Raw genomic sequence first — 27,359 nt, 5'->3', positions numbered from 1 at the left:
ACTAAAAACACAAAGCATAATAAATTACATAAGCTGGTTTCCATATATACTGTAGAGAATGATTTTTAATAGAGACTTATTCAGAATAAAGACATCATAAAATGATATGCATGAAATTAAGACCTTTAATTTAATTTAATTTAACCTTAATTTAAGCTGCAACGTACTTTAGAAAGAGCTTCATGACTTGGTGCCATAAACACAGAGAGCTTTTTCAGTGTTGCATAAGGAGAGAGTTTTAATTTAGGAGTCAGATTATTAGCACAGGTGTAAGATGCATGAATTGAGTGTAGACAATACATAGTTTAGCTGTAAATATACAATCGATAGACAAACATATGTGGATACAAAACTGAACAAACTCTAGTCTCGATCTTAATTTGCTGCTGTGTTAGGGGTGAAATATCAACCACAGCAGGCAGGAAAAAGGAAAACCTCCACAGCTTTCTAAGAGACACTTCCTGTGTGATGCTGTGGTATTTGCAGAAATTAATATGTCCTGTTTCAAATTTAATCATTTACTATCAGGCTTATATGCCTTCAAAGGCATACATCTGTTACAAACAACACACGAATAGCTCTGTGGTCTATGTTTATCTTGTGAAGATAATTGTAAGGCATGAGCATCATGCTACCTGTGCGCTCTCTGCTATCTATGTGGTCTTCATGACAATAAGCATTTTCATAAATAAATTAAAACTGAGCCCATTTACTCCCTGGTCTTACAATGGACACCAAAGTCAAAATATTCAGAAAAATGTCAGATTCCTAAATTAAGTTAAGTTTCGAATGGCAATTGTGACTCCAAACGCTGTAGAAAACATTTCCTCACCCCTGGATGGTATGAATCCTCTCCAGCCATGATTTCTAAGAAGAAAAGTAAAACAAATTAATTTATGATTCATTTTCTGAAAAGTAGTAAAACACTGAAAATATTATATATATATAAATATATATATATATATATATAAATATATTAGAATATAGATAGACTCTCATTCCTGCGTAATAATCAAGGAACTTTGCTGCTGTACCATGGGTGCAGCAGGCGCAATGATATTACGGAGTGCCTGAATATAGTCCCCAGCTAGGTAACTTCTAACGTAAAGTTTTCAGGCGCTGCGTAATATAATTTGGGCACCCAAGGTACGGCAGCAAAGTTCCTTAATTATTACACAGGAATGAGAGTATAGTTCCTTGCCATACCAGCCTAGAAAATCGCAACTTTTTATTTTCCGTCGGTCTTAGTACACGATGCTACAGAAGAGTCAAGGTTTAAATATGAAAATTATCGAAACTCTTTGGTCATTTTTTCGAGAGAGATGTTAACGGTCTGATCAGATTCAATGATCTATGCTAAGCTATGCTAAAAAAGTGCCCAGACCCTATGGAAGTAAAATAATGTCAAATGTTTTTGAAATAAAAAGCCTGTTGAATTGCACTACTTGAAAGAAAATAGGCATTGCATTAACCATGCTTGCATTTTAATGCATTGTATTTTTAGGGCTTGCATTTTTATGGGCTGAAATTCAACATGGTTGAATATTTAAGCTGTGAATATTTCATTTAAAAACATTTCAAACACATTTTCATTATTAAAAATTCAATAATCCATATTCACCATTCATATTTCACTTTCAAAATATTCTAACTGTTTAAAAATACAACCAATAATATTCAACAGGCAATTTTCGGTCCATTTTATTTCGCTTTGCAAATTCCCTTCCACAAATTCAGTGGTTCAAATTCGACAGTAAATTCAACATTGACGTCCAGGAACTGCAGGGAAAGCAGAAGATTGCCGAGCATACTCGCCATCTGCTGTTAGTCGACCTCACCAGCAGGGGGTGCAAAAGCGCGTGTTGTTGACGAAGACCAGCAACATTAGAGCAAGTCATTCATTCATAAAACTCATTTACAGCAATGTAAGTTTATTTGTGATAATTATGACGGCTGTTTTTGTTAAATTCGGTGCCTTCACGGTTACTTTTCCTGTGTAGCCTACATGCATATTTCTCAACCGTGAACGAGATCATAATTTTATTCCCGGATGCGGATATACAGATCCACTGTTACATTTTTGAGGTTGACATATATTTGTCTTGGTTGTTTAGTTGCCTTAACGTTATATTGTGGCGATGTGCTGCATGCAGCCTATTAGGGTTTCCCTCAATACTTCAGGATTCCCCTGCTGGACATATACAACGCTTAACGTAGCTTAATGGACTAGTGATGTAAAAGTCCAAACTCACAGGCAAGGAGAAGGACTCAGAATAACGCGCACAGCTGAGCGTTTCCCAGTGATAGACTGGCATAAAGTTGGCTTGATGTTGGACGTTCGCACATTTAGGAACCGTCTCTAAAGTTTATACGACTTTGATATACACGTTTCTAACTTCAATAGCATTTGAATAGAACGACTTACAGTCATAAAACCAACTGTAAAGTGTTCATGTAGTGTCAGGCATAATGCGCACCCTTTGGATTTTTGACATTTATTCAAATAAATTTAAGTTTCCTATTGAAGTTAGAAACGTACATGCCAATGTTGTATGCAACTTTAGAGACGGTCCCTAAATGTGCGAATGTAAAGCCAATTTTACATTTAGTCATTTAGCAGACGCTTTTATCCAAAGCGATTTACAGTTAAACTAACAATAGGAGGACAACAATATGCAAGTGCTATGATCCCAGTTTAAGCTAATGCAATACACGTAGGCATTTTAGGACTTTAGGACTTATATATATATATAGACAGAGAGAGAGAGAGAGAGAGAGAGAGAGAGAGAGAGAGAGAGAGAGAGAGAGAGAGAGAGAGAGAGAGAGAGAGAGAGAGAGAGAGAGAGAGAATAGAATAGAATCGAATAGAAAGTGTTAGTATTAATTGATCAAGTGTTGATGTTATGCCAGTATATCACGAAACGCTCAGCATGAAACTTTGCGCGTAAAGTTTATTATCTGAGTCCATCTTCTTGCCTGTAGCCTATATAGTAGCCTATAGCCTACATCCCCAATAAGGTGCAAAATTGGTCTATCATATCTCTGTATGTGTTAAGCGTTTTGTCCCAACGGAAAGGGAATCCTTGAGTATGAGGTATTGAGGGAAACCGATTATAATCCTGTTCATGGTAGAGAAAGCTGATGACATGTAGAATACACAGGGAAAGTAACAATGAAGTTATTGAATGAAACATAAACACAGCTTTTGTGTGTTTATCATCTTTTCCGCATATACTGTCACAGATAATCGTTTCCATTTTATTAATGAATGTCTTCGTCAACAACACGCGCTTTTGCACCCCCTGCTGGTGAGGTCGACTAACAGCAGATGGAGAGTATGCTCGGCAATCTACTGCTTTTCCTGCAGTTCCTGGATGTCAATGTTAAATTTACTGTCGAATTTGAACCACTGAATTTGTGGAAGCGAATTTGCAAAGCGAAATAAAATGGACCGAAAATTGCCTGTTGAATATTATTGGTTGTATTTTTAAACAGTTTGAATATTTTGGAAATTAAATATGAATGATGAATATGGATTATTGAATTTTTAATGATGAAAATGTGTTTTAAATGATTTTAATTGAAATATTCACAGCTTAAATATTCAACCATGTTGAATTTCAGCCAATAAAAATGCAAGCCCTAAAAATACAATGCATTAAAATGCAAGCATGGTTAATGCAATGCCTTTTTTTTTTTTCAAGTAGTGCAATTCAACAGGCTTTTTATTTCAAAAACATTTGACATTATTTTACTTCCATAATACCCGGATATCAGCTGAACGGATTCGAAAAAGGTAAAACTCAACTGTTTCACTCTAAGGAAGTAGGAAAATGAGCCTATTTCCAAAAAAAGTGGAGTGTTCCTTTAAGCATGTTTGCTCAATGCGCCAGAACCAATGAGATTCATTCTCACAGCTTGTTTGAGCTTTGACAAGAACCAATGAGGTTTGTTCTCGCGTCAAGCAGGTTCGATTGAGCTTCTGTTTATGTTCGCTGATCAATGTTTATATGTGAATAAAAGCCGAAATTCGATATGTTCATCATATAAAGCGATCAAGTCTCTTCAGAAAATTTGGACAAAACTGCTCAAATCATATGGATTAGTTTTACGATTTCTTTATGAACTTTTTGAAGCATCAAAGTGTCAGTTGCGTAGCGGTCTATGTAGGGACAGAAAGCTCTCAGATTTTATTAAAAAGTTCTTCATTTGTGTTACGAAGATAAACGAAAGTCTTAGGAGTTTGGAACGACATGAGGGTGGGTAATTAATGACAGAATGTCATGTTTGGGTGAACTACCATTTAAGTTGATGCAGGCATGTGACTATTTTTATTTTTATAACAACAAATAAACTTGTTATAGATGAAAATGCAAATCTGTTTTGTTGTCATTTGTAGGGAATCGGTTGATTGAAAGATCAAGTGAATCACTCACAGCAGAGCAAATAAATTTCAAATTGTCTCAATGTCGCCACCTACTACTGGCGTTGTGAAATCGGTCACTGAACGAATCAGTAATCAAGTTTTTTTGAGGCATTTCAAAATATTATCAGCGTTATTGGAATGAATCAAAATCTCAACCACTAGCTACTACTCTTCTCAAACACCGAATGACTCTATGCTCTAATAGATCCCAGCTCATGTAAAACAAATGAGTTTTTAGAACATCAGATTTGAAATTCGAATAAAACTTCTATTCTAACCAACTCCGGATGTTCGGACTGAATGCGCCTTGATGCCCACTGTCTGTATTGATAGATTTTGACACACGGCCAACAAAACACATAACAGTCACTTATCTCAAACTTTATACTGCCTTCCATCAAAAACACATTAAGTTATTAATGTGCATCATGAGTTGCTCGTACTCACCCAAACGAGTTTATCGACAAAAGTCCTTAGCTGAAATGTGCATTTGGCCTCTGAGGCAGAACTAGGAAGTTCAGCAGCACTTGATACAAGTATCACAACAACCTTTAGATGGCAACATGGGCAACTCAAAGACAACAAGCATGGCTGGATCTACGAGGGTGCTTACCTTTCCTGACAGATATTCGAGGTTCAGGATCAACATCAAACAGCTGGGATCTGGGATTCCGAGTCAAGTTTTCTTATTCGTTTCAACTTATTTCTCCATGTTGCGCTGAAGTCAACACATGTAAGCTCATAGAAAGTCAGTTCAGTGCAGGCTCCTTATTCAGGGAGATTGTTGCGTCTGCTAGACATGGATATGCAGAAGGCCCACTGAGGTTAAAAGGCGCATCGATCGATCAATCGATTTTAATCGCCGGTCGTGAATGATCACAGTAAATCATGTCGAGATAAACGCGACGTTTGAATAGACGGCTTGACTTCCTTACTGGAAATTCCCTGACGTAACTCATGTTCATGTCTTGCTTTCGAAAACGTCCTCTTGCGCCCACTTGTGGAAGAACCTGTTTTCATTTACTGTTTTTGAACATGAAAACAAAGGGTCTAAAATGGTTTACAAGTCCCATATCCTTAAAAAGGTGTTGAGCATATTTATTACCTTCAGGTAGGGAGGCCTTTTAACCCATCTAAATTCAGCAAAAATAAATAATTTGGACCTGTGCAGGATTCTCCAGGATTCTTTTTTTTTTTAGGTGTCTTAAAAAGCTCAATTAATTGTGCTTTTTGAACATGGGCACTCCTCTACATCTGTCCACATATACATCAATGACAACCTCAATGGTGTTGGTTAGCTGCTGTTCACCTCACAACTGGGCTCAGAGAACTAATTATAGTCCAGCAGTTGTTGAGAGATCTCAATTGAATGATAGGTCATGCATGTTAGCAACTTGGTCAAACAACCACAGTATCAAATTCCGTTCATTCACGTAACATTATTGTCCCAGATATTGAATACAGTGAAATGAATAAAGTGCAATTATGAAGATATGCAAGGTTCTCAAAAAGACTTCTCTCAGTGATACCGCAGAAGGAAACACAAAATGATAGTTTAGCAACTTTATTGAGCAAACAAAATGAACAGCTAGTGGAGCTATTAGTTGATCGGGCATCCATTGAGAGCTTCCAACCACATATTCAGTGCAATGAGAGAACAGTGTTTAGAAGGATAGACAAACTAATAGCTCCCCATTCTAAAAACATCAAAAAGAGGAGAGAAAAGGAGTAACAAAATAAGTTCTCAGACTCTAAAAGTGGACATGTATTTGCTTAACATTGTCTGCAGATATTCATTTTTGGCAGACCACAGACCAATTACTTTAACTGTTCCATTAACATGCAAAATATATATTTTCCGTAACTGCTGATACAATGACGTGACTGATTTGGTAAGAAACAGTCAGATATAAGCAAGAATATATTTCACAGACCATAGTTCTTCTCATTGCTATTGTAAAAGCATATAAAAACATGAAGGCCAACCGAGCAAAAGATCGACTTTTTGAGGTACGCTGGCACCTGCAGAATCGTTGTTTCTTTTTCTGAAATAGCACCTCTAGCCAGTGGCGTGAGTCACAAGCGTTCGATGGTTTCACCTTAGTTATGTTTTTTTCTTTTCTTATCTCAATAAAAAAGGTCTGAGCTCGTAGTTAAAACATGCTTCTTTGACACGAGCATTTTTCTGAACACAAAAGTTGGTGATCTTTGCAATATTGTGGTCTTTTTTTCTTTTTACAGCATGTGAATGAAGGTTGAAAGGGGTCAAAAAAAACAAAAAACAAAAAACAAGCAGAACTGATATAGTCTGAATACAAGGGGGACTGTCAATTCATTGAGGGGAAGAAAAAAAAAAGTTGTTCAATTCTTTTTCCAGCTAAACTGCAGATTGGTCTGATGTTCCTCAGGTATCACATGGCGTACTTTTGAGTCCATTCCCGAGCTATTCTGTTGTACCTGTGCAAGAGAAAGAGAGAGAGATGAAGTGCGGCACTGGCGCAGAGGCACTGTCACACATGCTGGGTAAGCAGACCGTCTGCCAACTCGGCACTGGCCCACATAAACACACAGAGTGCAGAAACAGCTCAAGGTCAAACACAGTGGCATCTTCTCATGTCTACACTGCTACTCTAAACATTACTTATTGTACTTACTTTGATGCTAGTTATAGCCTAAACCTATGTCATCAAACCTATGATAAAACCAGACGTATTTAAATCTGATTTTTGTATGCATGGCCTTTGAAAGTTGAAACATGTACATTTTTTAAAACATAACTGACTGGTTGTTGTGAAAACTGCCAAATTTTTCATATAAATAGCCTAATTTATAATTCATTTCCACAAGTCATGAAAATTAATTAAATCACAATCAAAATAATAATGCATAAAAAATTATTCTGGAAAACACATCGGAAATCATTAACATGATACAAACAGTGAATTTGATACACACACATACGGTATGTGTACAGTATGTGCACGCACACACACAGAACATAATATATTCCAAAATCAATCCAATTTATATGCAAACATTTCCCATGCATAATGTTAATTTCAGTAGCAAGAAAACAAATTCATTTTCAAAAACTGACAACTGAAATTACATTTTTACCAGCCATACTACCGTTCAAAATTTTTAAACGGTAGTGTATGTCTCACGTGTAATATGATTTTAAAAAAAAGCTACATCCAGTTATGAACACCATCAATAACATTAGAGCATCCAGTAGTATGAACACCTACTGTACTAGTAGTGACCAACAATTCTGCAATGTGGTGATGTCCAGAGATTAGTAAGCCTTTTCATGCTCACACAAAAACACTCTCTCACTTTACCTTGCTCACCTTAACCCCTATAACATGGCATATTTCTCTGTCCATTCCCTGGCTAGTTTATTATACCTGAAAGGAGACATCAAACTATTCACACTACCTAAAAGTAGGGATGTGAATGATGATACACTTAGCTCACGAGACGATACACGATATTGGTTCCACAAGAACAAGAGAAGACATTATTTTAACACTATATTTAAAAGAAATGCCGTAATATAAGACTGGAAAAATCGTCTTTTATTCAACTGAAAGTAACAAAATGCTAAATAATGTAGGTGCATTTTGTAATGTTTTAACCAATCATCTTTTATGAACACCAGAGGGTTGTGGTGTAAATACAGAGGTGGTTAAAACGACTTAATATTTCTTGTATCATCGACAGTTACGAATTACATTACATGAATCACGTAAAAAAAAATATATATATATATATATATATATAAATGGCTAAATTGTATTATTTTGCATCCTTGATTATTTTTCAGTTCTTTACCAGTTATGGTAAAACAGCTGTCAAATATAAAATGCTTAGTTAAGCTACTTACATCTTATCTCACACTATGACCGTTAACTGAAGCGGTGATTCACTGTGATTCGCACTCAGCCGTTTTTTTGAAGATAAAGCCCGCCTACTTTGATTTGATTGATCATTTCAAACATTTTGACAGACGAGCGGTGTTAGACCGCTGAGGCAGCTCAGATGAGAAGGGTTGGTTATCTTGGTGTTGTGTGATATCTTTGCAGCACCAAAGTAGAATTGATATTAGGCAATTATTTTACAACCTTTATTAAATACACTTCAGAAGACTAAAGAGGTCCGGACCTCAATGCTGTGTACTGCCCTGTAGACCAGCACTGTAAAAGGTTACAGTGATACACAAACTCAATTCCGTCATCCTGATATCGTGAGACAGCTTTTCACCTCGACGAGAAATATCGCGAAACTTGTGGTACAAAATCTTGTCACACCCCTATCTAAAAGGCATCTCTATTATTTACATCAGCTAAAGAACAAACAGCCTGGATTTATTTATAAGGCCCCAGACAAACAAATGCACTTACTTTTCATTGTCTGTTTTATAGATACGTGCTATCTCTGGCACTAATGGATCATCTGGGTTTGGATCACATAACAGTGAGCAGATGGACAATAGAACTGCAGCAGAAAGAATAGAGAGGTTGGCACATGGCATAAACAATATCAGTGCATATATTGGCTATCCGATAAAATTACTCTTTAAGAAAAAGGTATTATATTAAGGTTTAGTGATTTTGTTCTCTGTTAATTTTAATTGGCTCACCTTTAGAGATAGTTAACGCAGGAGACCACTGTGACCTTAGAATATCCAAACAGATGCTGCCATTACTGTTAATATTTGGGTGATAAATTCTTGTGGTGAAAGCAACCTGCAAATTAGAGGGTGAAACAGATGGTCAGACCACATACATTTCAAACCTACCAACTGATATTTTACTGTAGATCTCTAGAATAGTCAGGCTCCACAAGAGAAACCTGCTGCCATGTGCAAAATACTGCAAAAGCCGGGCTCAGACTGCAGGAGTTTTTAAATCTTAACCGATTGTGAAATCTGGTTGCATCACGCACAAAAGGAGAATCTTCGCAGATTTTCGTCTTTCAAATCTCAAACCTGCACACACTAGAAGATTTAAAAATCATGGTGCATCACAGACTACAAGATATTTTTAAGATTATCGTGCCAGCTTTAGCACCTCACGTGATATCACGGGGAAGAGGATGTAAACAAAATGGATACGGTGTTGTCTGCTGTACAACACCGCTGTAGATGTTATCCGAGGAGACATTATAAAGGCAGTTGTGTTGTTGCCACATTTCGACCAGCCGTTCCTCCATCTCGATTGTCCACCGAACCCGCACTGCTGTTTGTTTCTCCTTGTAGACTTGTCTCTCATTAGCTATTGTGGAAGTGCTGACATAATCATAGACATAATCATCCCGATTTTAAATCCTAAACAAACATGTTTGATATTGTCGGGGCGGCCCGATGTGTCTGCGAGCAGATCAGGAGGTTTGAGATTTGATCTGTAAACGCCTCACATTACCAGATAATGTGGGCCGAACATTGGAACCGACTGATGCCCTGAATGCGATTTTTTCTCTGAATGTCAGGATGGATAAAAAGGCTTGAAACTCCTGTAGTCTGAGCCCGGCTTATTAAAATTTACTCTTTACAGACAGAATAAACCTGAAGGTTGTTTAAATACTTGATTCTTGCCTTAGGTGGTTTGAAAGGGTAGTCTGTAGGAAAATGAATGGTCAAGAAAAACACACCCCCTTGATAAGGACTGTCATTCTGTAAAGAAAAAGAAAAAAACAACAGAACAATGTTACCCGATTTCCGTGACTCCTTTAGTTAATTCAGTGTTATAACAGTACAGACACTGCATGCAAATAAATGCCACAATCCATCATTAACATGCATATGCAAATAAGGCCATATATCCACTTACAGGTCCCATAATTGTTGCTTGCCAGTGAAACACTGCAAATAAAGAGCAAGAAACGTCTCATTACGGTGAGCTCTGTGATGTGCTCGGATACAGGTAATGAAAACAAACAGCAAAATCACTCACAGTCATCTCCAACCGGCCCTGCTGAGCACTGCGCTGGGGGGTCCCGGCCCAGATCAGTCAGCTCCTAAAGACAGAGAGGATGCATCAGTATTGGACAGGATCTTTTATTTTCTTCTTAATTCAGGATATCCTATCAACTATGTCATCTTTCATCCATCAATACAGTTTACATTTCATTCCTGAGGTAAAACGGCAAAATTAAAAATACCATGTCATGTCACTTATGATAAAAAATGCTCATATTTTATATAATTATACAAATTATTGATAGAATTCCATAAAGCTAGTTGACTTTTGGAAGCTAACATGTCCTGTGACATGCTTCTGTATACTGAATCTTAAATTATTTTAACAATTTTCTTATTCTTTCATAATTCTTATACATGCAGCTTTACAACCACATATTTCAGAGTCTATATGGATGTGTCAAAAAATGTCAATTTCATCTCTTACTGTGTGTAAAATGGAAAATCTTCTTGAATAACCAATGGTTTGAAGCAATTAAGCAATATACAAGACACAGTCTGTGCAAACGTTCAGTCATCACAGTGTGTTAAGGAAGTTGCACAGCTGGTTAGGGCTGAAACGATTCCTCGAGTTACTCGATTACAAAAATTCCTCGAGGCAAAAACTCGCCTCGAAGCCTCGTTAAAGTCCTATGACGCGCTCTATGCGCGCTGCACAGGGATTTGATTGTTTCACACGGACCGTTTATTCACAGGGACCTGTTCAGGAAGCATATATTTTGAATTTAGTTGGCGCGATGGCGGAGAATAAATATGTAAATAAACGGCAGAAATTGTCTAAAGTGTGGGATCATTACACACTTAATACACTTAACTCGCTGCAACAAGGTAACGTAGTCTAAGCCTATTGATGTTCGCTGATTTTAATCCCATACTGTATTTGTAGCGATGTCGTGATGCGGTTTGACTAGATATGATTTTTACCTTTGATGACATTTTTAAGTAGTAAACGTAACTATCACGTTCAATTGCAACAAACAAAAAATTGAAGTCCCCAGCCTATTGGTTTTTAATAAAGATTCAGAGTACTCATTTTTCAGTTAAAACGCACGGAACAAAAAGTGCGTCAGCTTTTACTGCGTGTTCAACAACAAGTCACGTTACAGCTCTTCTTCAGCGTTAAACTACCAGAATACACAAATATGCTTAGATGCTTAGAGTGGTTATATTATAACATCTTAAAGGAAAATTCACATATGAGATAGCTTTATAACTTGCATACTATATAACTTATAGTATATAAATTATAACAGTTTTAACTGAAATAGACACAAGTTTAATATAACTATTCTGTTAATAAAAACACACACAAAAAAAATATCCGATTACTCGATTAATCGATCGATTAAGTGCTAGATTAATCAATTACAAAAAGAATCGATAGCTGCAGCCCTACAGGTGGTTAATAATGTTATGTATAATAATTTAGTTTTTACAACAAGAGTCTAATGCCACTATCAGGACAAGTAAGACATGACACCATTTATTGGTGTTTATTTCAATATTTACACTCTGATTGATCGTCTCTTTTAATGTACTGGATAAGAAATTGGGTTTTGATTTCAAGTACATTATCAGTCATTGTGTCAGTTACACATTTAGCCATTTAAACAGCTGAAATTTAAGATGTCTCTGTAGGAAACTGTAGACTTCAGTCCCTTCATTTTAATCCACATGAATTCCTCTTCCAGACAGATAACAAGTAATTAATGAACTGTCACAACTATACGCTCTTCTGTCCCCGAGGCCCAAACTGTTGACCCTGGAGAACAATCGGAGCGGAGACTCATGTGTCATCAGGATAAGATGGGAACAGTGGACAGATTATCCTTTAATTTCACATGCTCTCACCCCTTCACTGATGTGAATACGGACAGCTTTCTCAACTCTTGAAAAAACAGGCAGGAAATGACAGTCCTGATGTCTTAATGTAACTTTCCAAAGAACATCAGAGGTTGATTGAGCAAAATGTTCTTTGGTTTCCTTAGTCCCCTAAAAACCCCCAAACATCAGCAAGTTCAGCAAAAAATCTAAGGATCACTTCAAACTGTTTTGATTTTAGTCTCAGAATATGTCATATTCAGAAGTTTGTTGTGATGTATCCCCTTGTACCTAGTTAACATAATTCATGAGTAAATGTGATTTCACCAAGTACATTCCAATCAACCAATCAGATTTGAGGGAAAAGTTTACAGTTTATGTCAAGTTTAGGCTTGCAACCAGAATTAGGTGCTTCTACATCAGTGTTATTCTCCTATCATTTCCCTCTGATTTTATGGATAATTAATGGGTAAGGTTTAGGGATAGGCTTAGGATTACATTTTGGACAGGAATGTTGTTTCAGGATCAGCAAAATATGTTGATCCAGGACCATGTCTTACTTGGCAAAAATCACGGAGACCAGACTTTATGACACGATATGAAAGAAATCAGCCTTTTCATTTCTTTATGGGTTATTATAAAGTCAAACCAATTGGTTCTTAGATTTAAAATATTGGGAGTTCACACTCTCCCAACAAACTTCATCTTAATTTTTTTTTTTAAATAACAATTTTACTTATTTTGAGAGGGGTTTTAAAGATTACTATCCAGAAAATATATTCACAAAGTAACTTAAAAAATGTGCTGAAGACATTTTATAATATTTGAAAAGATTTATATTTCAAATAAATGTTCTTTTGAAGTTATTAATCAAAGAATCCTGGAAAAATATTAATCACTGGAATACATTACATTATAATAAAATAGAAAACAGCCATTTTAAATTTGAATACTATTTCACAATATTTACTGTATTTTGTATGCAAACATTGAATGTTTAGTAGTATAAGAAATATGCAATATTAATAAAAAGTAATAAATACATATTAGCATTATGTAGATTATATTATTGTAGTACAATTGCTTTAGTTATACGTATGTTACTCTTATGTTAATAAAAAAGATGCGTATGCTTATGTCCTTTTGGTTTTTATGAAAAGATGATGCATGAATTTGAAAAAAAAGTGCAGGATGTGCTTGATGTCAAACAGAGTTAAACGCAATAATCCATAAAAAAAGAATCCCATGCGTTAAACAAGAGCGTTCACAAAAACACGCTTCTCAGACACCATGCAATCCTGAATTCAGTTCTCTTTAGTGGAATATTTGCGCTAAAATGGTCAGATACACACAGTATTATTTCAAAATATGTATTGGCGAGTACTCACAGAAACATTGTCAGTTATGTTTTAAGTGAAACGGGGGGGTGTCTGGTGTGTACCATTATATTAAATCCATGCATTAGGTCTTAATATAATAAACCTGCTGCTCATAATAGTGTTAATCAAGCACCAGAAGAAAAGAGGGAATCACTCACTGCTCTTGACTGAATAACTTTCGTAGCTTTAATAATAATCCATTTATTTGTAATTAATAGACTAAAGACTATGCAATGATTTTTAAATTTGATTATTATAGTTCTGAATTATGTCTTTCCTGAATCCTGCGTTTGTTCTACTGTGTTATTTGCATCTTTGTTATTATTTTCAATAAAATAAAACAAAAAAGAACTATATTGTGATTATTAATACAGTAATTATTAATAAAAGAATTGGAGGAAAAGAGGAAAGTAATAATGAAGAATGTTGTGGCATAATAAACTAGTCTTATGATCTCTGGCCACACCTCGGCATTTAGACAACAAGGAAATGACTACCGTTCTAGATCTTTCTCTTTATGGGAAAATACAGTGACTATATAAACCACTTCTGAGAAAATAGCAAGTTTCTGAGAATTCACGTATGCGAAGTGCAGGCAACCCTCTGGCAGCGCTTGCCTGTGCATGTGAACATGTGACCATACAGGAAGTAGAGGTCGGAGCTTTCTTTGATGATGAGAATGTCTGAGGTGGAAACATCAAAACAAATACAGGTAGTCTCACTGTTTAGTTCATAATACTGCTGACAGGTTGCACATCTCTGAATACAAAACCAGTTGACGAACATACAAATGCCTATGAGAACATCAGTTGCTCAGACCTGAAAGATTATGAGTAGAAATTAAAACCACAGACTGATATTATTTTTTACCGGTCTCATGATACCTCATTATTGTCCTCTTACAACCAATTTGAAGAACCAAACTTGTTTCTACTTTTTGACAAAAATAAAATAAAAAAATCAGACTATAACAATTAAAACGTATTAAACACTGTATACTTAATTATAATATAAAAATAAGAATATAATAAGAAAATGCATTCTGAATTCAATAACAAAAATGGCATGATTAAGCATATGAACTTGTTGAAACGTCTTTGCTGCGAGAAGCAATATAAATCAAACAACATGGATCTGAGATTGACTTAGATCCATCTCTGAGGTACTAATGAGGAACTTAACCAGTCTAAACTAGAAACTACACAGTCAGTCACAAGCCACACGAGAAAAACAAAGTTGACAGAGTTAAATCAAGGCCATTCTGTGTAAATAAAATTTCAGCTTATTGTTAATTGACAGACTAATGCCAGATCAACAAAAATTGTCATCCTTAAAGCTGCCTGGATGACATGTGTGAAGGAAGCCTTTACGAGAGTCAATGTACGACACCAATTCAGCCAACCAATATAGGACCATGTGAACATCAGCACTAACAGTGGCAGCTATTTTTACGCTTGCATACTTCAGATGAGGGTGTGGAGAATAAACCAGCCCTCCCACTTCAGATAGGTCTACATGTTGCTGGTATTTTCAACCAGTCGTCTGTGTGCCCATTTGGCATTTGCTGTTCCAAAATTCTCAGCTCATCTTTCAATATCTGCCATACTTTTCATTTCCCCAATAAAAAACCCAAAGCCCTGGAAACTGATTGATATGGGTACAACAAGCCACAGAAAGTGGGACCAACTCAGTATTTGGCCGTCTGCCACCAAACAATCTGGTGTGTCAGTCTAATTCATAGAAGCTCTCAAAGTCAGCGAAACAGGTGAAAATTATCCTTTTGCCAAGTTCAACAACTAGGCTATTGTGCAACTACTTCATGCTGGTATGGGCCGGATATTTCTGATTGGAGTATTATGTGCTCATAGTAGCATTCCAGGAAACACTTCTAGCAATGACGCAAATTTCTTTTACCAAAATAAAAGAGCATCACTATTAAAAGAGATAAGAAGAACCCAAAGAACTAACAAGTCTGCATTATATGCCCATAGGATTTCCTCAAAATCAGTAATGCAAATCCTGTCCCAACCAGTAGGCTAACGTTGCTTCTTTGGATGATTATTCATAAATATTATTCGCTTGAACCAACACCATGAGTTCAAACATGAGAAATCCCATAAGGTTGTGTTTACCTGGATGTGACTCACAGAGGAAACACATCCACATTAAATCCCCCTCATCCACCTTCTAAAATCGAATTCCAGTATTTCCTCCGTTTTTAACCAGTAACATGAGGAATGTCGTATAGTTATTATTACATATGGGTATTACATGTAATGAATTAATTAACAGATAGACAGATAGATAGATAGATAGATAGATAGATAGATAGATAGATAGATCGATAGATCGATAGGCATTCCTTTTTGAGGTAACAATAATACAATAAACATCATAATAATAATACTAAACATGATAAAAAACAAAAACAGCCTAACGTTACCTCCATAGGCAAGCCTGCTATCCTCATAGCATTTGTTAACATAGGCTAACTTTCTATAACATATCCAGAAGGGTTTGAGCAGTGGATTTAAAATTATTAACATAAAATATAATATCTTACCTTGTGAATTCGTTTTAATGCCATTCTGTGAGTGTACTGGGCTCCTGAGGCCGAGAAAAGAGGAGATGTATCCGGCTAGCTGCGGTTAGCTGTGCTCGCTAGCCAGACACTAAAGATCCAACAGAAACCCGAAGAGAGCGAAACGGAAACGAACAAAATAAGCCGTTAAAATGGACCAACGGAATCCCAGCTGTTCGAGCGATAATAATCCTGACGAGAATGAAAGTTATATTGAGTATGATCGGGTAGGCCTGTATTTCAATACTGAACACTTGTATAGGTATGTGTGTCTCCACCTCCTCTCTCTCTCTCTCTCTCTCTCTCTCTCTCTCTCTCTCTCTCTCTCTCTCTCTCTCTCTCTTACAAAATGTCCTCTTTCTCACTCCCTCTATCTGTCCTGACGTCTACGCATAACATCAGTTTACGGAAATGTTGTGTTAAATCCTGGAAGCAGTGAATAACAGAGAGGAAAAGGCATTACGAAACAGTCTTACAAAACGAGGATTTGTGTCAGGGTTCTTTCTCTCTTTTTAGTGGTTGTGTCTCAAAACCAGTGCCTACTGATAGCAAGTTAAAGTCTCAATGAAATCAAAATTGAAAATTCTTCATTTTTATGGAAATTAGATTTAGCTCTGCACACCATTGTTTATTTATTTTTTTAATTCATCATTATTATATTATTTTATCTTTTTATTTAATATAGCCTAAAATAACTTCCCCTCTTGCATCAACGGCTGCATCCAAAATCGTACATTTCCCTACTATATAGTAGGCAAAAAACAGTATGTGACAAAATAAGTAGGCAGATGGCAGATATAGTAGGCCTACGTCCATTCATACTACACACATACTTTTTTAGGCGGCTGTTAAGTAATTAGGCCTACTTTCTCAAAATAAGTATACTAAAAAGAGTATGCGATTTTAGAGGCAGCCACTATCTTGCATCAACCTGTCACTCACATGACATCACTGCATTAGCAAACCACAACCATCCAAGGACCCAATCAATTTGAGATGGACAAAATCAAGTCCCGGCCTACATTTTTTCTTGATCGAGAAGCATTTTCACTCGGATATATACATCACGAAAAGACTATCACAAATTCTGTTTCATGCCAACTTTAAAGTCAAATTTATTGTTCCATATGTAAACTTAATATAATAACATAATTAAAGCTGCAAGCAGCATTTATCGGGGTTCAAGTGGTTTAAGGCCTTTAAGCAAATGCATAAAATATATATTGTGTTTAATTTAGCAAGTATGTAAACACTTAGAAAACCTAGGAAGCCAAAAGTAATTTATAAAAGATCATATAAGAGATTAAGTCAATAATCATTTTGTACAGAAGTAAATAATGTACTTTATGTTGGATTGATGTTATAAGGAAGTTCATCCTGATAATGCATTGTTAGCATTTGAAAGATATTTTTTTCCTTTGGTGGACAAACATGCACCTATGAAAAAATGTACAGTGAAGATTGTTAGTAAATGGATTGTTAATGAGTTGAAAAACATTAAGACATGAGGAACTTAACCAGTCTAAACTAGAAACTAAACAGTCAGTCACAAGCCACACGAGAAAATCAAAGTTGACAGAGTTAAATCAAGGCCATTCTGTGCAGATAAAATTTCAGCTTATTGTTAATTGACAGACTAATGCCAGATCAACAAAAATTGTCATCCTTAAAGCTGCCTGGATGACATGTGTGAAGGAAGCCTTTACGAGAGTCAATGTACGACACCAATTCAGCCAACCAATATAGGACCATGTGAACATCAGCACTAACAGTGGCAGCTATTTTTACGCTTGCATACTTCAGATGAGGGTGTGGAGAAGTGAATGAGTTGAAAAACATTAAGTTTGAGAGAGATGTGCCAAAGGGTACCAAACAGAACTGGGAACAAGGAGGATTGGGATGTCTATTGAAAAATTAAGAAATCAAGTAGGCTAACTAAAGTTAATAGGAAAAAGAAAATAATGTTTTACAAAATTAAAATGAGTGAATGTAAATATGATTGTAAACAATGTGGAGTACACTCAATGAAATAATGGATAGGAAATCAAGTCAAATTCCTTATTTTATTGAAACAGGTGACTCATTTTTAACTATTTTCAAACCATATGAAATTGGAAATTATTTTAATGATTTTTTCAGAAATAAAGTTGATATAAAGAAATGTTGTTTGGCAGAACCAGTTTGCCACATCTTTGCCACATCTATCAGTATTGAAAAGGGGATTTTTCCTTTAGCTTGGAAAGATGCAAAAGTGATTAATCTACAGAAAAATGCAGCACTGGGTTTTAATGGTCATAATAGTCGACCAATAAGTTTGCTCCCCTATAAGATTTCCTACCAGTTCTTAGCAAAGTATTGATAGTTTTTGAGCAAATTCAATTATTCTTTAAGGAGAATAATTTGCTCTCTAATATTCAGCATTTATATCGAGAGAGCACAGATTGATGACAATAACTTAGATTTGAGCTCAGCTTTTGATGTACTGGATTATAAATTATTGCTGAATAAACTGAAATGTTACAAATTTACCTCTCATACTTTACATTGGTTTAAAAGTTAACTGTCTAATGGGACAATGTGTATTTTATAAGGGAAGTTATTCAGATGTGAGAGTTGCAATGTGGTGTGCCTCAAGGAAGTTGTTTAAGACCAATCATATTCCTCTTGTTTTAAAGTGTGCATGGACAGTCATGTATCCAGATGATAATACATTATATTTACCTGCAACATCAATTACGCTGTTGTCTACTGCTTTGGATGAGGAAATACAATTGGTCATAAAGTAGGTACGGAATAATAAGTTGGTTCTAAACTTGATAAAATCCAAAAGCATTGTGTTTGCATCAAATCGCATCAAAAGTTGATTGCATCAAAAGTTAAATTTGTCAAAGAGTGTGCCTATTGAACAGGTAGAGGAAATAAGACTTCTTAGAGTTATATTAGACAGTGGTCAAAACAGATAGAAAATTTGGTAACAGGCATGGGTTTGTCAGTTATGAGATTTTTACCACAACACTGAATTTCTAAAATTGTGCAAACAATGGTACTTGCTTAGATTATTGCACAGTGGTGTGGTTGAGTGCATCAAGTAAAGACAAAAAATTTAACTAATTGAAAAATTACAATTAGTCCAGAACAGAGCGACATGACTCACTTTAAACTGTAATTGAAGGGCTAATATAATAAGAATTCACTGATGAAGGACTGTCTCTCTGCTTTGTTTTATAAGAAATATTTCTGTGTCTAGAGTTCCTAATGTCATGTACACAACTTTTGTATAGTAGTACAAGTCATAATTTTAACACCAGGCATGCAAGTAATGTTTTTTTATTTCCTGTTTCAAAAACCACTGCAAAACAACGGACTGTGATGTATAGAGAAATAAAAATTAGTTTTAATTTTTTTTTTTTAAAGGAACATTTAATGGCACAATATATAGTAAAATGTTGATTTTGATATTTGGAATGAATGTTGGGTTAGTATGTTAATTCACTGACTTAACTTTTTATTGTTGTTGGTTAAATGTAGTTTTGTATTTTTTACTTGTTTGGACCCCAGGAAGAGTAGCCACTGCCTAGGTAGCGGCTAATGGGGATCCAAATAAACTAATACACTTAGATCATAGATGGAAAAGACCATTTATAGGGAATATAGGCAATTTACTAAGGAAAAATATGTTTTTTTACAGTTTTTTTTTGTGACAGTTATAGCACCATGTCTTGCCTGATCGCGGCAAGGATTCAGGAGTCTAAGGAGGTCACTTTCGTGAAAAACGCTGGCTTGAAACTTCTCAGGCTCCTTGTGCCGATGACGCATATTGAGTTTTTTGAGACACGCCAATGTTCTCATAGACTATCATGGCACCCTAGACAGACACTGCTTGCAAATTTTCATCGGACTAACGGTTGGGTGCGCTAATAGCTATTTTTATGATTTTTTCCCCCTGTTATAGTGCCACCAAGTGGTCAATCGTCGTGATTTTTTTTCATGTGACCTCAGATTGAGCTCATAAACATGTGTCCCGAGTTTAGCGAAAATATCTCTTTCCGTTCACAAGTTATAGCCATTTTAGTAAAAGTGGCCGCGGTCACATCGAACATTTTGGTTCCCCATAGCGACCGTGAATTGAAATTTAGAATTTTTTGATGATTATTGATAGTCACTCTCCAGAGAATATTTATGCAGTGGTTTGGTTCCGACCAGGCCAAAAACCTAGGAGTAGTTCATAAAAGTAGTTTTTTCAAAAAAAAACTCAATTTACTCGGAAATGGCGCCTGAAGGGCGAGCAAATCCGAGGTATGCATTTTGTCCGCCTTGAGCCAAGGATTCCAGTGATATAGGACACTTGAGCCTATGCTAACGGTTTAGAAGTGATGAGCCATTTTGTACTTTTGACCGGTGTAGCGCCCCCGTCAGGCCGGGGCGCGCCTTTGGTGACGTTGTAGGCTGTGTGAGTACAGTCCTTCTCAAAAAATGAGCATATTGTGATAAAGTTCATTATTTTCCATAATGTAATGATAAAAATTAAACTTTCATGTATTTTAGTTTCATTGCACACCAACTGAAATATTTCAGGTCTTTTATTGTTTTAATACTGATGATTTTGGCATACAGCTCATGAAAACTCCAAATTCCTATCTCAAAAAATTAGCATATCATGAAAAGGGTCTCTAAACGAGCTATTAACCTAATCATCTGAATCAACTAATTAACTCTAAACACCTGCAAAAGATTCCTGAGGCTTTTAAAAACTCCCAGCTTGTTTTATTACTCAGAACAGCAATCATGGGTAAGACTGCCGACCTGACTGCTGTCCAGAAGGCCATCATTGACACCCTCAAGCAAGAGGGAACTACAGAGAAGCAGCACTGGACTTCAGGCATTTTGGCATTTCCTTCTCCCCAGTCTTCCTCCAGACTCTGGCACCTTGATTTTCCGAATGACATGCAACATTTGCTTTCATCCGAAAAAAGTACTTTGGACCACTGAGCCACAGTCCAGTGCTGCTTCTCTGTAGCCCAGGTCAGGCGCTTCTGCCACTGTTTCTGGTTCAAAAGTGGCTTGACCTGGGGAATACGGCACCTGTAGCCCATTTCCTGCACACGCCTGTGCACAGTGGCTCTGGATGTTTTCTACTCCAGACTCAGTCCACTGCTTCCGCAGGTCCCCCAAGGTCTGGAATTGGTCCTTCTCCACAATCTTCCTCAGGGTCCGGTCACCTCTTCTCGTTGTGCAGCGTTTTTTGCCACACTTTTTCCTTCCCACTGAGGTGCCTTGATACAGCACTCTGGGAACAGCCTATTTGTTAAAACATTTCTTTCTGTGTCTTACCCTCTTGCTTGAGGGTGTCAATGACGGCCTTCTGGACAGCAGTCAGGTCGGCAGTCTTATTGCGGTTTTGACTCATGAAACAGGCTGGGAGTTTTTAAAAGCCTCAGGAATCTTTTGCAGGTGTTTAGAGTTAATTAGTTGATTCAGATGATTAGGTTAATAGCTCGTTTAGAGACCCTTTTCATGATATGCTAATTTTTTAGTAAAAATCATCAGTATTAAAACAATAAAAGACCTGAAATATTTCAGTTGGTGTGCAATAAATCTAAAATATATGAAAGTTTAATTTTTATCATTACATTATGGAAAATAATGAACTTTATCACAATATGCTAATTTTTTGAGAAGGACCTGTACTTCCAGCCCTCAAAGTTTCAAGTCTCTACGCCTCGGTCTGCCTGATCAGTTTTAGAGAGAATGCTGCATCATGGGGAAATTGACAATAACAATAGGGTTTCAGCGCTACGAGTTTGAACCCCTAAATATAAAAATGCATGATTACATAAATACACATTGTGAAATCCCTTAAAAAAGGGGCAGTGGAGGCATCTTCCTTCTTTCCTTCTGAAAAATCACAGACAGCCATGTATTTTATAAGAATGTGTTGATTGGCAGCAGTTGATTATGATTATTAAAATATTCATAAACTCTTTACATAACAGTGTTCATAAAATGTTTTTTCTCTTAATTACTTGCTTATTTTATGACCCAGTACATAACATCACTTTGTTATTTTTAGTTTTTCAAGATTGACATGTTAGATTGATTTCTTTGCTCAAAGCAATTAAAAGAGAACAGCGCTACGCGCTTGAACCCCTAAATATAAAAATACATGATTACATAAATACACATTGTGAAATCCCTTAAAAAAGGGGCAGTGGTGGCATCTTCCTTCCTTCCTTCTGAAAAATCACAGACAGCCTGGACTATATTTGGTCATTGGGGGCCGTTTCCTGAGGCCTCAGACTTCCAGGGCTGGTCAATCATCATCTGGCAGAAGGACCCTGGTTGATCAGTAAGACCTCAAATTATTTTGTTATAACCTTGCCAGAAATTTTGTGAACTGCAGGAACAATTTCATCTTGGGAATTTAAATTTATAGTGACCTACATACTGCTCTAACTCTTCTTAACTGTAAAAATATTATACATTCGTAATAAATGTTGCAGAGCATCCTCCTAAATGAGAATAGCATATTTGGTATGATTTCGAGCTTTACATTAATTAATTTATTCTCAGTGGAAATTGTACAATCTCAAAACAGTGTACTTTCTTGGTACTTTGGTATCTTTCAAAATCTTGAGACAGGAATTTGCTATAAATCTCTCCTAGTATGGACTTGGCATGTCAGTTGTGCCTAAATGAATTACAATGTTTATATTTTTCTTCCTGTGCAGGCGATTTTGCTAGCAGCATTTCTGCCTGCTTTATTTACTGTTTCTACAGTTTTTAGCATTAAATATAAGGTTCTTAATTTCTGTCTGTCTGTGCGCATGCGTAAGCATCAGTTGCGCGGGTGAGTGGAACGAGGCTAGCGTTTCCTCTCAACTTTAACGGTTAGTCAGTCAGTTTTCTGTGTTTCTCACTGTTTGCAGTAGCACGAGCACAAAACGCCATATGTATATGACACACGGGGCTATGATGATATAGATTAGGTGAGGTAGTGGACATTACATGATGACATTTAGGGAGGGAATGTTCGACATGCCATGGCGTCATTTAGCAAAGGCAGCAATTATGCAACATGTAGTAAATGTAACATTCTACTGTACATAACAGGCTTTAGCAGATTTCAACCTGCCATTGAAGGAAGAGTTAACATAGCCATTCTTTTAGCACGTTCACTCATAATGCTTTGTTAAAATATTTTATTAATTTTCATATTTAAGTGACAAGGTCATATTTCTTTTCCTTCAATATCAATTTTATAAGAATGTGTTGATTGGCAGCAGTTGATTATGATTATTAAAATATTGTAGCCTCATAAACTCTTTACATAACAGTGTGCATAAAATGGTTTTTCTCTTAATTACTTGCTTATATTATGACCCAGTACATAACATCACTTTGTTATTTTTAGTTTTTCAAGATTGACATGTTGGATTGATTTCTTTGCTCAAAGCAATTAAAAGAGAACTTGTCCCACAGAAACAGGCAACATATTTTATTTGGTCTTAGAGATTTACAGTGTCTTACTTATAGCTATTTCCAAAACACTGTGATTGTCTTTGAACAACTTAAAGGTAAACTTTAACCTTTAAGTTGTTCAGAGTTGAGTTGTAAAATATATTATCCATTATAGTTAGGCTTTATGAATTTTATTGACCAATTTGCGTGTTCTACAAAAGCTCAAGAGAAAATCTGCATTTCTCATTATTTTCTTTTTTCACATTCCTTTCAAAAGATGGTCTCTAGCAATCATTTAGATCACCTTAAATGTGCAATGATTTATTGATATTAAATAAGGACCTCAAGAGTTTATGCTGAAGGTGAAAATAGAAGACAGATCATGTACATTTTTAATGTTATCAAGTTAATGGTTAGTTTCAAATAATTGTAAATTATATCCAGTCCTATATTTACATAATGTATAAAAACTTTTCTAAAACATTCATGTGGTTTATACATTTTATTTATAATCAAGGAAAGAGGTCAAAATAAACAACAGCACAAGTTTACAGGCATGTTTGTTCTGTTTGCAGGAATTGCAAGTGGACACCAGTCTTACCTGTATATTGCAATGAAACACAGAAGGAAGGTACTTGGTCTTCTATATTTTATGTTAATGATCTTACAACAGTTTCATGATTTTAACACTAGATGGTGCTCTTTATCTTAAAGGAAACGATTAAAGACTCGCAGCAGTTTGTTTTATGCAGCAGAATGTACAGCAGTAAATCATCAGCCCTCATGTTTGAACTGGAATCTACAATCAATTCCTTGAATGTTTTGAAAGGGTTTACCAGCTAAACTAGTTCTGATTCTCTTGTGACCCCTGATTGTAAAAACGTTTGTTTTTACTTCCTACTTTTGCTTTTCAAGGGATACAGGTAGATATATGTTTCTGTTTATTCCCCTTAATAGTGCCATACATCACACACACACACACACACACACACACACACACACACACACACACACACACACACACACACACACACACACACACACACACACACAAACACACAAACACACAAACATTTATACTTCCATTGATTTTATATTGGGATAATGCTATTTTCTATGGCCCAACCCTTAAACCTACCCATCACAGAAACATGTGCAAAACACTAGATTTAAATAAACACGTGTTGGCTTATTATATACACACACATTTATTATATAAACACAAACCTTTATTTTAGAATTGATTTATGGATTTGACAGCACTTGACTATTTATATATGGGGTGTTTCCCACGAGGAGGCAAGGGAAGCATTGCCTCCTAAAAAAATAATCCATATTACAAAAATAAAACAATGCAAATATTACAAAATGTGACATTAAAAAGTGTATAAATCACTTTTTCTAAACTAACACTGTCCAACAGCGACACCCGCAGGTACAGTTACAGCGATGGTCCGTGTCTCTCTTGCCTCCCCTGAGCCCATTGGGTTTTAACAGACCCCCGATGGGGGGTAATTGAGGATGAATGGGGGAAAGTCACATGAGAGACAATCCCTCCATCACGTTATGACGGTATATGATTGGTTATGATTGTCTGTGATTGGTTCCCGTCTCTTGTTTTCGTGTGTGTCCTGCATTGCGAATCAGTCTGAATGAAAATAATTATAGTGTTGGCTAATGGAAAAAGTAAGTAAACAGCTCAGCCACTTAAAAATCACTGCTTTGTCATTTTCAGTGAGCAATCAGCTTGGTGAAATTAAAGCTACATATTCGTGTCTATGACTGTTTACCGAGCATGACTGATGATAAGTGAACTATTAAAAAGAACTGCTAAACATCAGTTCACAAATAAATTATATTGTTTAAATTGTTGTAGCCACCAACTTGATGAGATTTATAGGTTTTAATAAACAGTAATAAAAATGTATTACACTCTTAATGTAAAAAATAGAATTGTATTTAATGTAATATAAATTAATATTTAACCAGGAAAATATGACAACATTAATTGTAACCGGGACATGAATTTACATTTGATTTGTAAAAAAACAAAAACGCATCAACAAAAAGTCTGAGGACTTTGCCTCCTCATATCAGAACATCACTGCATACAAAATTGATTGACTTTATACATTTTATATGCAAACCTCTGAGTGCACAATTGTCTATGAGAGTGAATGAGCATGTTAAAAAAAACATATATTTACAACGTATGGGGGAATTCTGGTCTTACAAGGATGTAATTAAATATTGCAACAACAAAAAAAAAAACTAGAATTTTAAACCAAAACTATAATTTTGGGGGAATATAATGGATGGATGAAAGAGTGGAACTGAGTGACACTATAGTACATGTAAATATTTTGGACTTCCACACTGGTAAAACTCTGTAGAACCTTTTGTAACCCTTGTGTTAAATGTCGTATCCTTTTTGTGTACTTAAGGACCTCAACTATTGGAACTATTGACACTACAGTCTGTAGAGTTCCTGGATTCCGTTTTGTACATTCCTGCCCTTTTTTAAAGGACGTGTAAAGGAGGGTCCTGCCAGTGTGGCATTCTGAGAAAACCCAAATATTTCCTCAAATATCATGTCTTTTTACAGTGATGTTATTTTGCTTGAATTCAGGTCTTCTAGTAGGGTCATTGTTAGAACACTAGATGGAGCTGTTTACCTTACAAACAAAATTATAGCATGGTCCTGATAATGTCTGTTCAGTAGTGTACTTATTTTATTTACTACTCAGGTGTCACGACTTCTGTGTTTTAAGTTACAATCTTAATAATTATCACTATTACTAACTTGCATGCTTGTACATTACTTGCAATTAGCACTCAGTCTGATTCTAATAACAGACGAGCTCACATGCTATTATAAATAAACAATAAAATAAATTATCCATGAAATGATGTTGCAAGCCGCTGAATCTCTCATCTCATAAGACCCCAGTAATTATTTAAACTCTTGAGGTCCTAATTTAATATCAGTCATTGCACATTTAAGGTGATTCAAAAAATTGCAAGAAATCATCTTTTGAATGGAGTAATAGAAAATAAAACAAGTAGGCCTAATAGGAAAAATACAGATTTTCTCTGGACTTTTTGAAGAACACCATTAAGTAAGTTTCTAGATGCTCGAACTAATTTCATGATTATTGATGATGAATATCCTGGCAAGACATTTTTTTGTTTGTTTGTTTGTTTGTTTTGTTTTGTTTTTAGTTGACCGCCACTAGGTGGAAACAACCGCTAGCATCTGACAGAAAGATGTCCTTACTGATATAGTGACTTCAATTAACCTGAACTACATGTGTGCGAAAAGACAGGATACCATATTAAGTGCGTTTTCTCGATTTTTGTTTAAGATACATTTCAGATAAATTCCATATTAAAACTATAAAAAAAGTCTTTGCACTTATCTCGTTTTTCCCTAAATATGTTCAGTGATGATATTTATTAAATTGTGCACTCCAAACTAGAGTTTTTTCGTAGTGCAAAATGTCAGTCAGATGTGTTATATTGTATCAAGGAATATTACTCCAATTGCAACTTTTACAACCCGTGCGTGCAGTTAAAACGGCTCACATGATGTTTTACAATTTGACAGCGTCCTTTCCGCGGAATAGGTTAGGCAGGCTACATGTAATATTATGGGAATAATATAGAGTAAAATATAAGTACATGTTCTTGCTATCAATGAGCATATATAAGACA

At 35.8% G+C, this 27,359-nt stretch overlaps 1 protein-coding gene across 2 annotated transcripts in view; it reads right to left on the bottom strand.

Moving 5' to 3' along the window:
* The window catches only part of nfkb1 (nuclear factor of kappa light polypeptide gene enhancer in B-cells 1), a 48,619-nt gene extending 32,112 nt beyond the window's left edge, over positions 1–16,507 (bottom strand). Inside the window, exons 1-9 of one of the 2 annotated variants that reach the window (XM_077247551.1) lie at positions 16,170–16,507; positions 10,381–10,444; positions 10,258–10,289; positions 10,023–10,100; positions 9,069–9,174; positions 8,830–8,923; positions 6,851–6,883; positions 5,040–5,089; positions 833–867 (exon numbers count right to left, since the gene is read on the bottom strand). In XM_077247551.1, coding sequence (XP_077103666.1) covers positions 833–867; positions 5,040–5,089; positions 6,851–6,883; positions 8,830–8,923; positions 9,069–9,174; positions 10,023–10,100; positions 10,258–10,289; positions 10,381–10,444; positions 16,170–16,193 — 516 coding nt within the window. In that variant the 5' untranslated portion in view covers positions 16,194–16,507. Of the gene's footprint in view, positions 1–832; positions 868–4,873; positions 4,953–5,039; positions 5,351–6,850; positions 6,884–8,829; positions 8,924–9,068; positions 9,175–10,022; positions 10,101–10,257; positions 10,290–10,380; positions 10,445–16,169 lie in introns of those variants that run through there. The other variant, XM_077247550.1, reaches the window with a different exon arrangement.
* Positions 16,508–27,359: the final 10,852 nt, after the last annotated feature.

Source organism: Siphateles boraxobius, unplaced genomic scaffold, assembly GCF_051911475.1.
Source record: "Siphateles boraxobius isolate OS27281-9 unplaced genomic scaffold, OSU_SipBor_1 3, whole genome shotgun sequence".
Taxonomy (NCBI): Eukaryota; Metazoa; Chordata; class Actinopteri; order Cypriniformes; family Leuciscidae; genus Siphateles; species Siphateles boraxobius.
The sequence above is the reverse complement of the archived record's forward strand: the minus strand, read 5'-3'. Positions and strand labels throughout refer to the sequence as shown.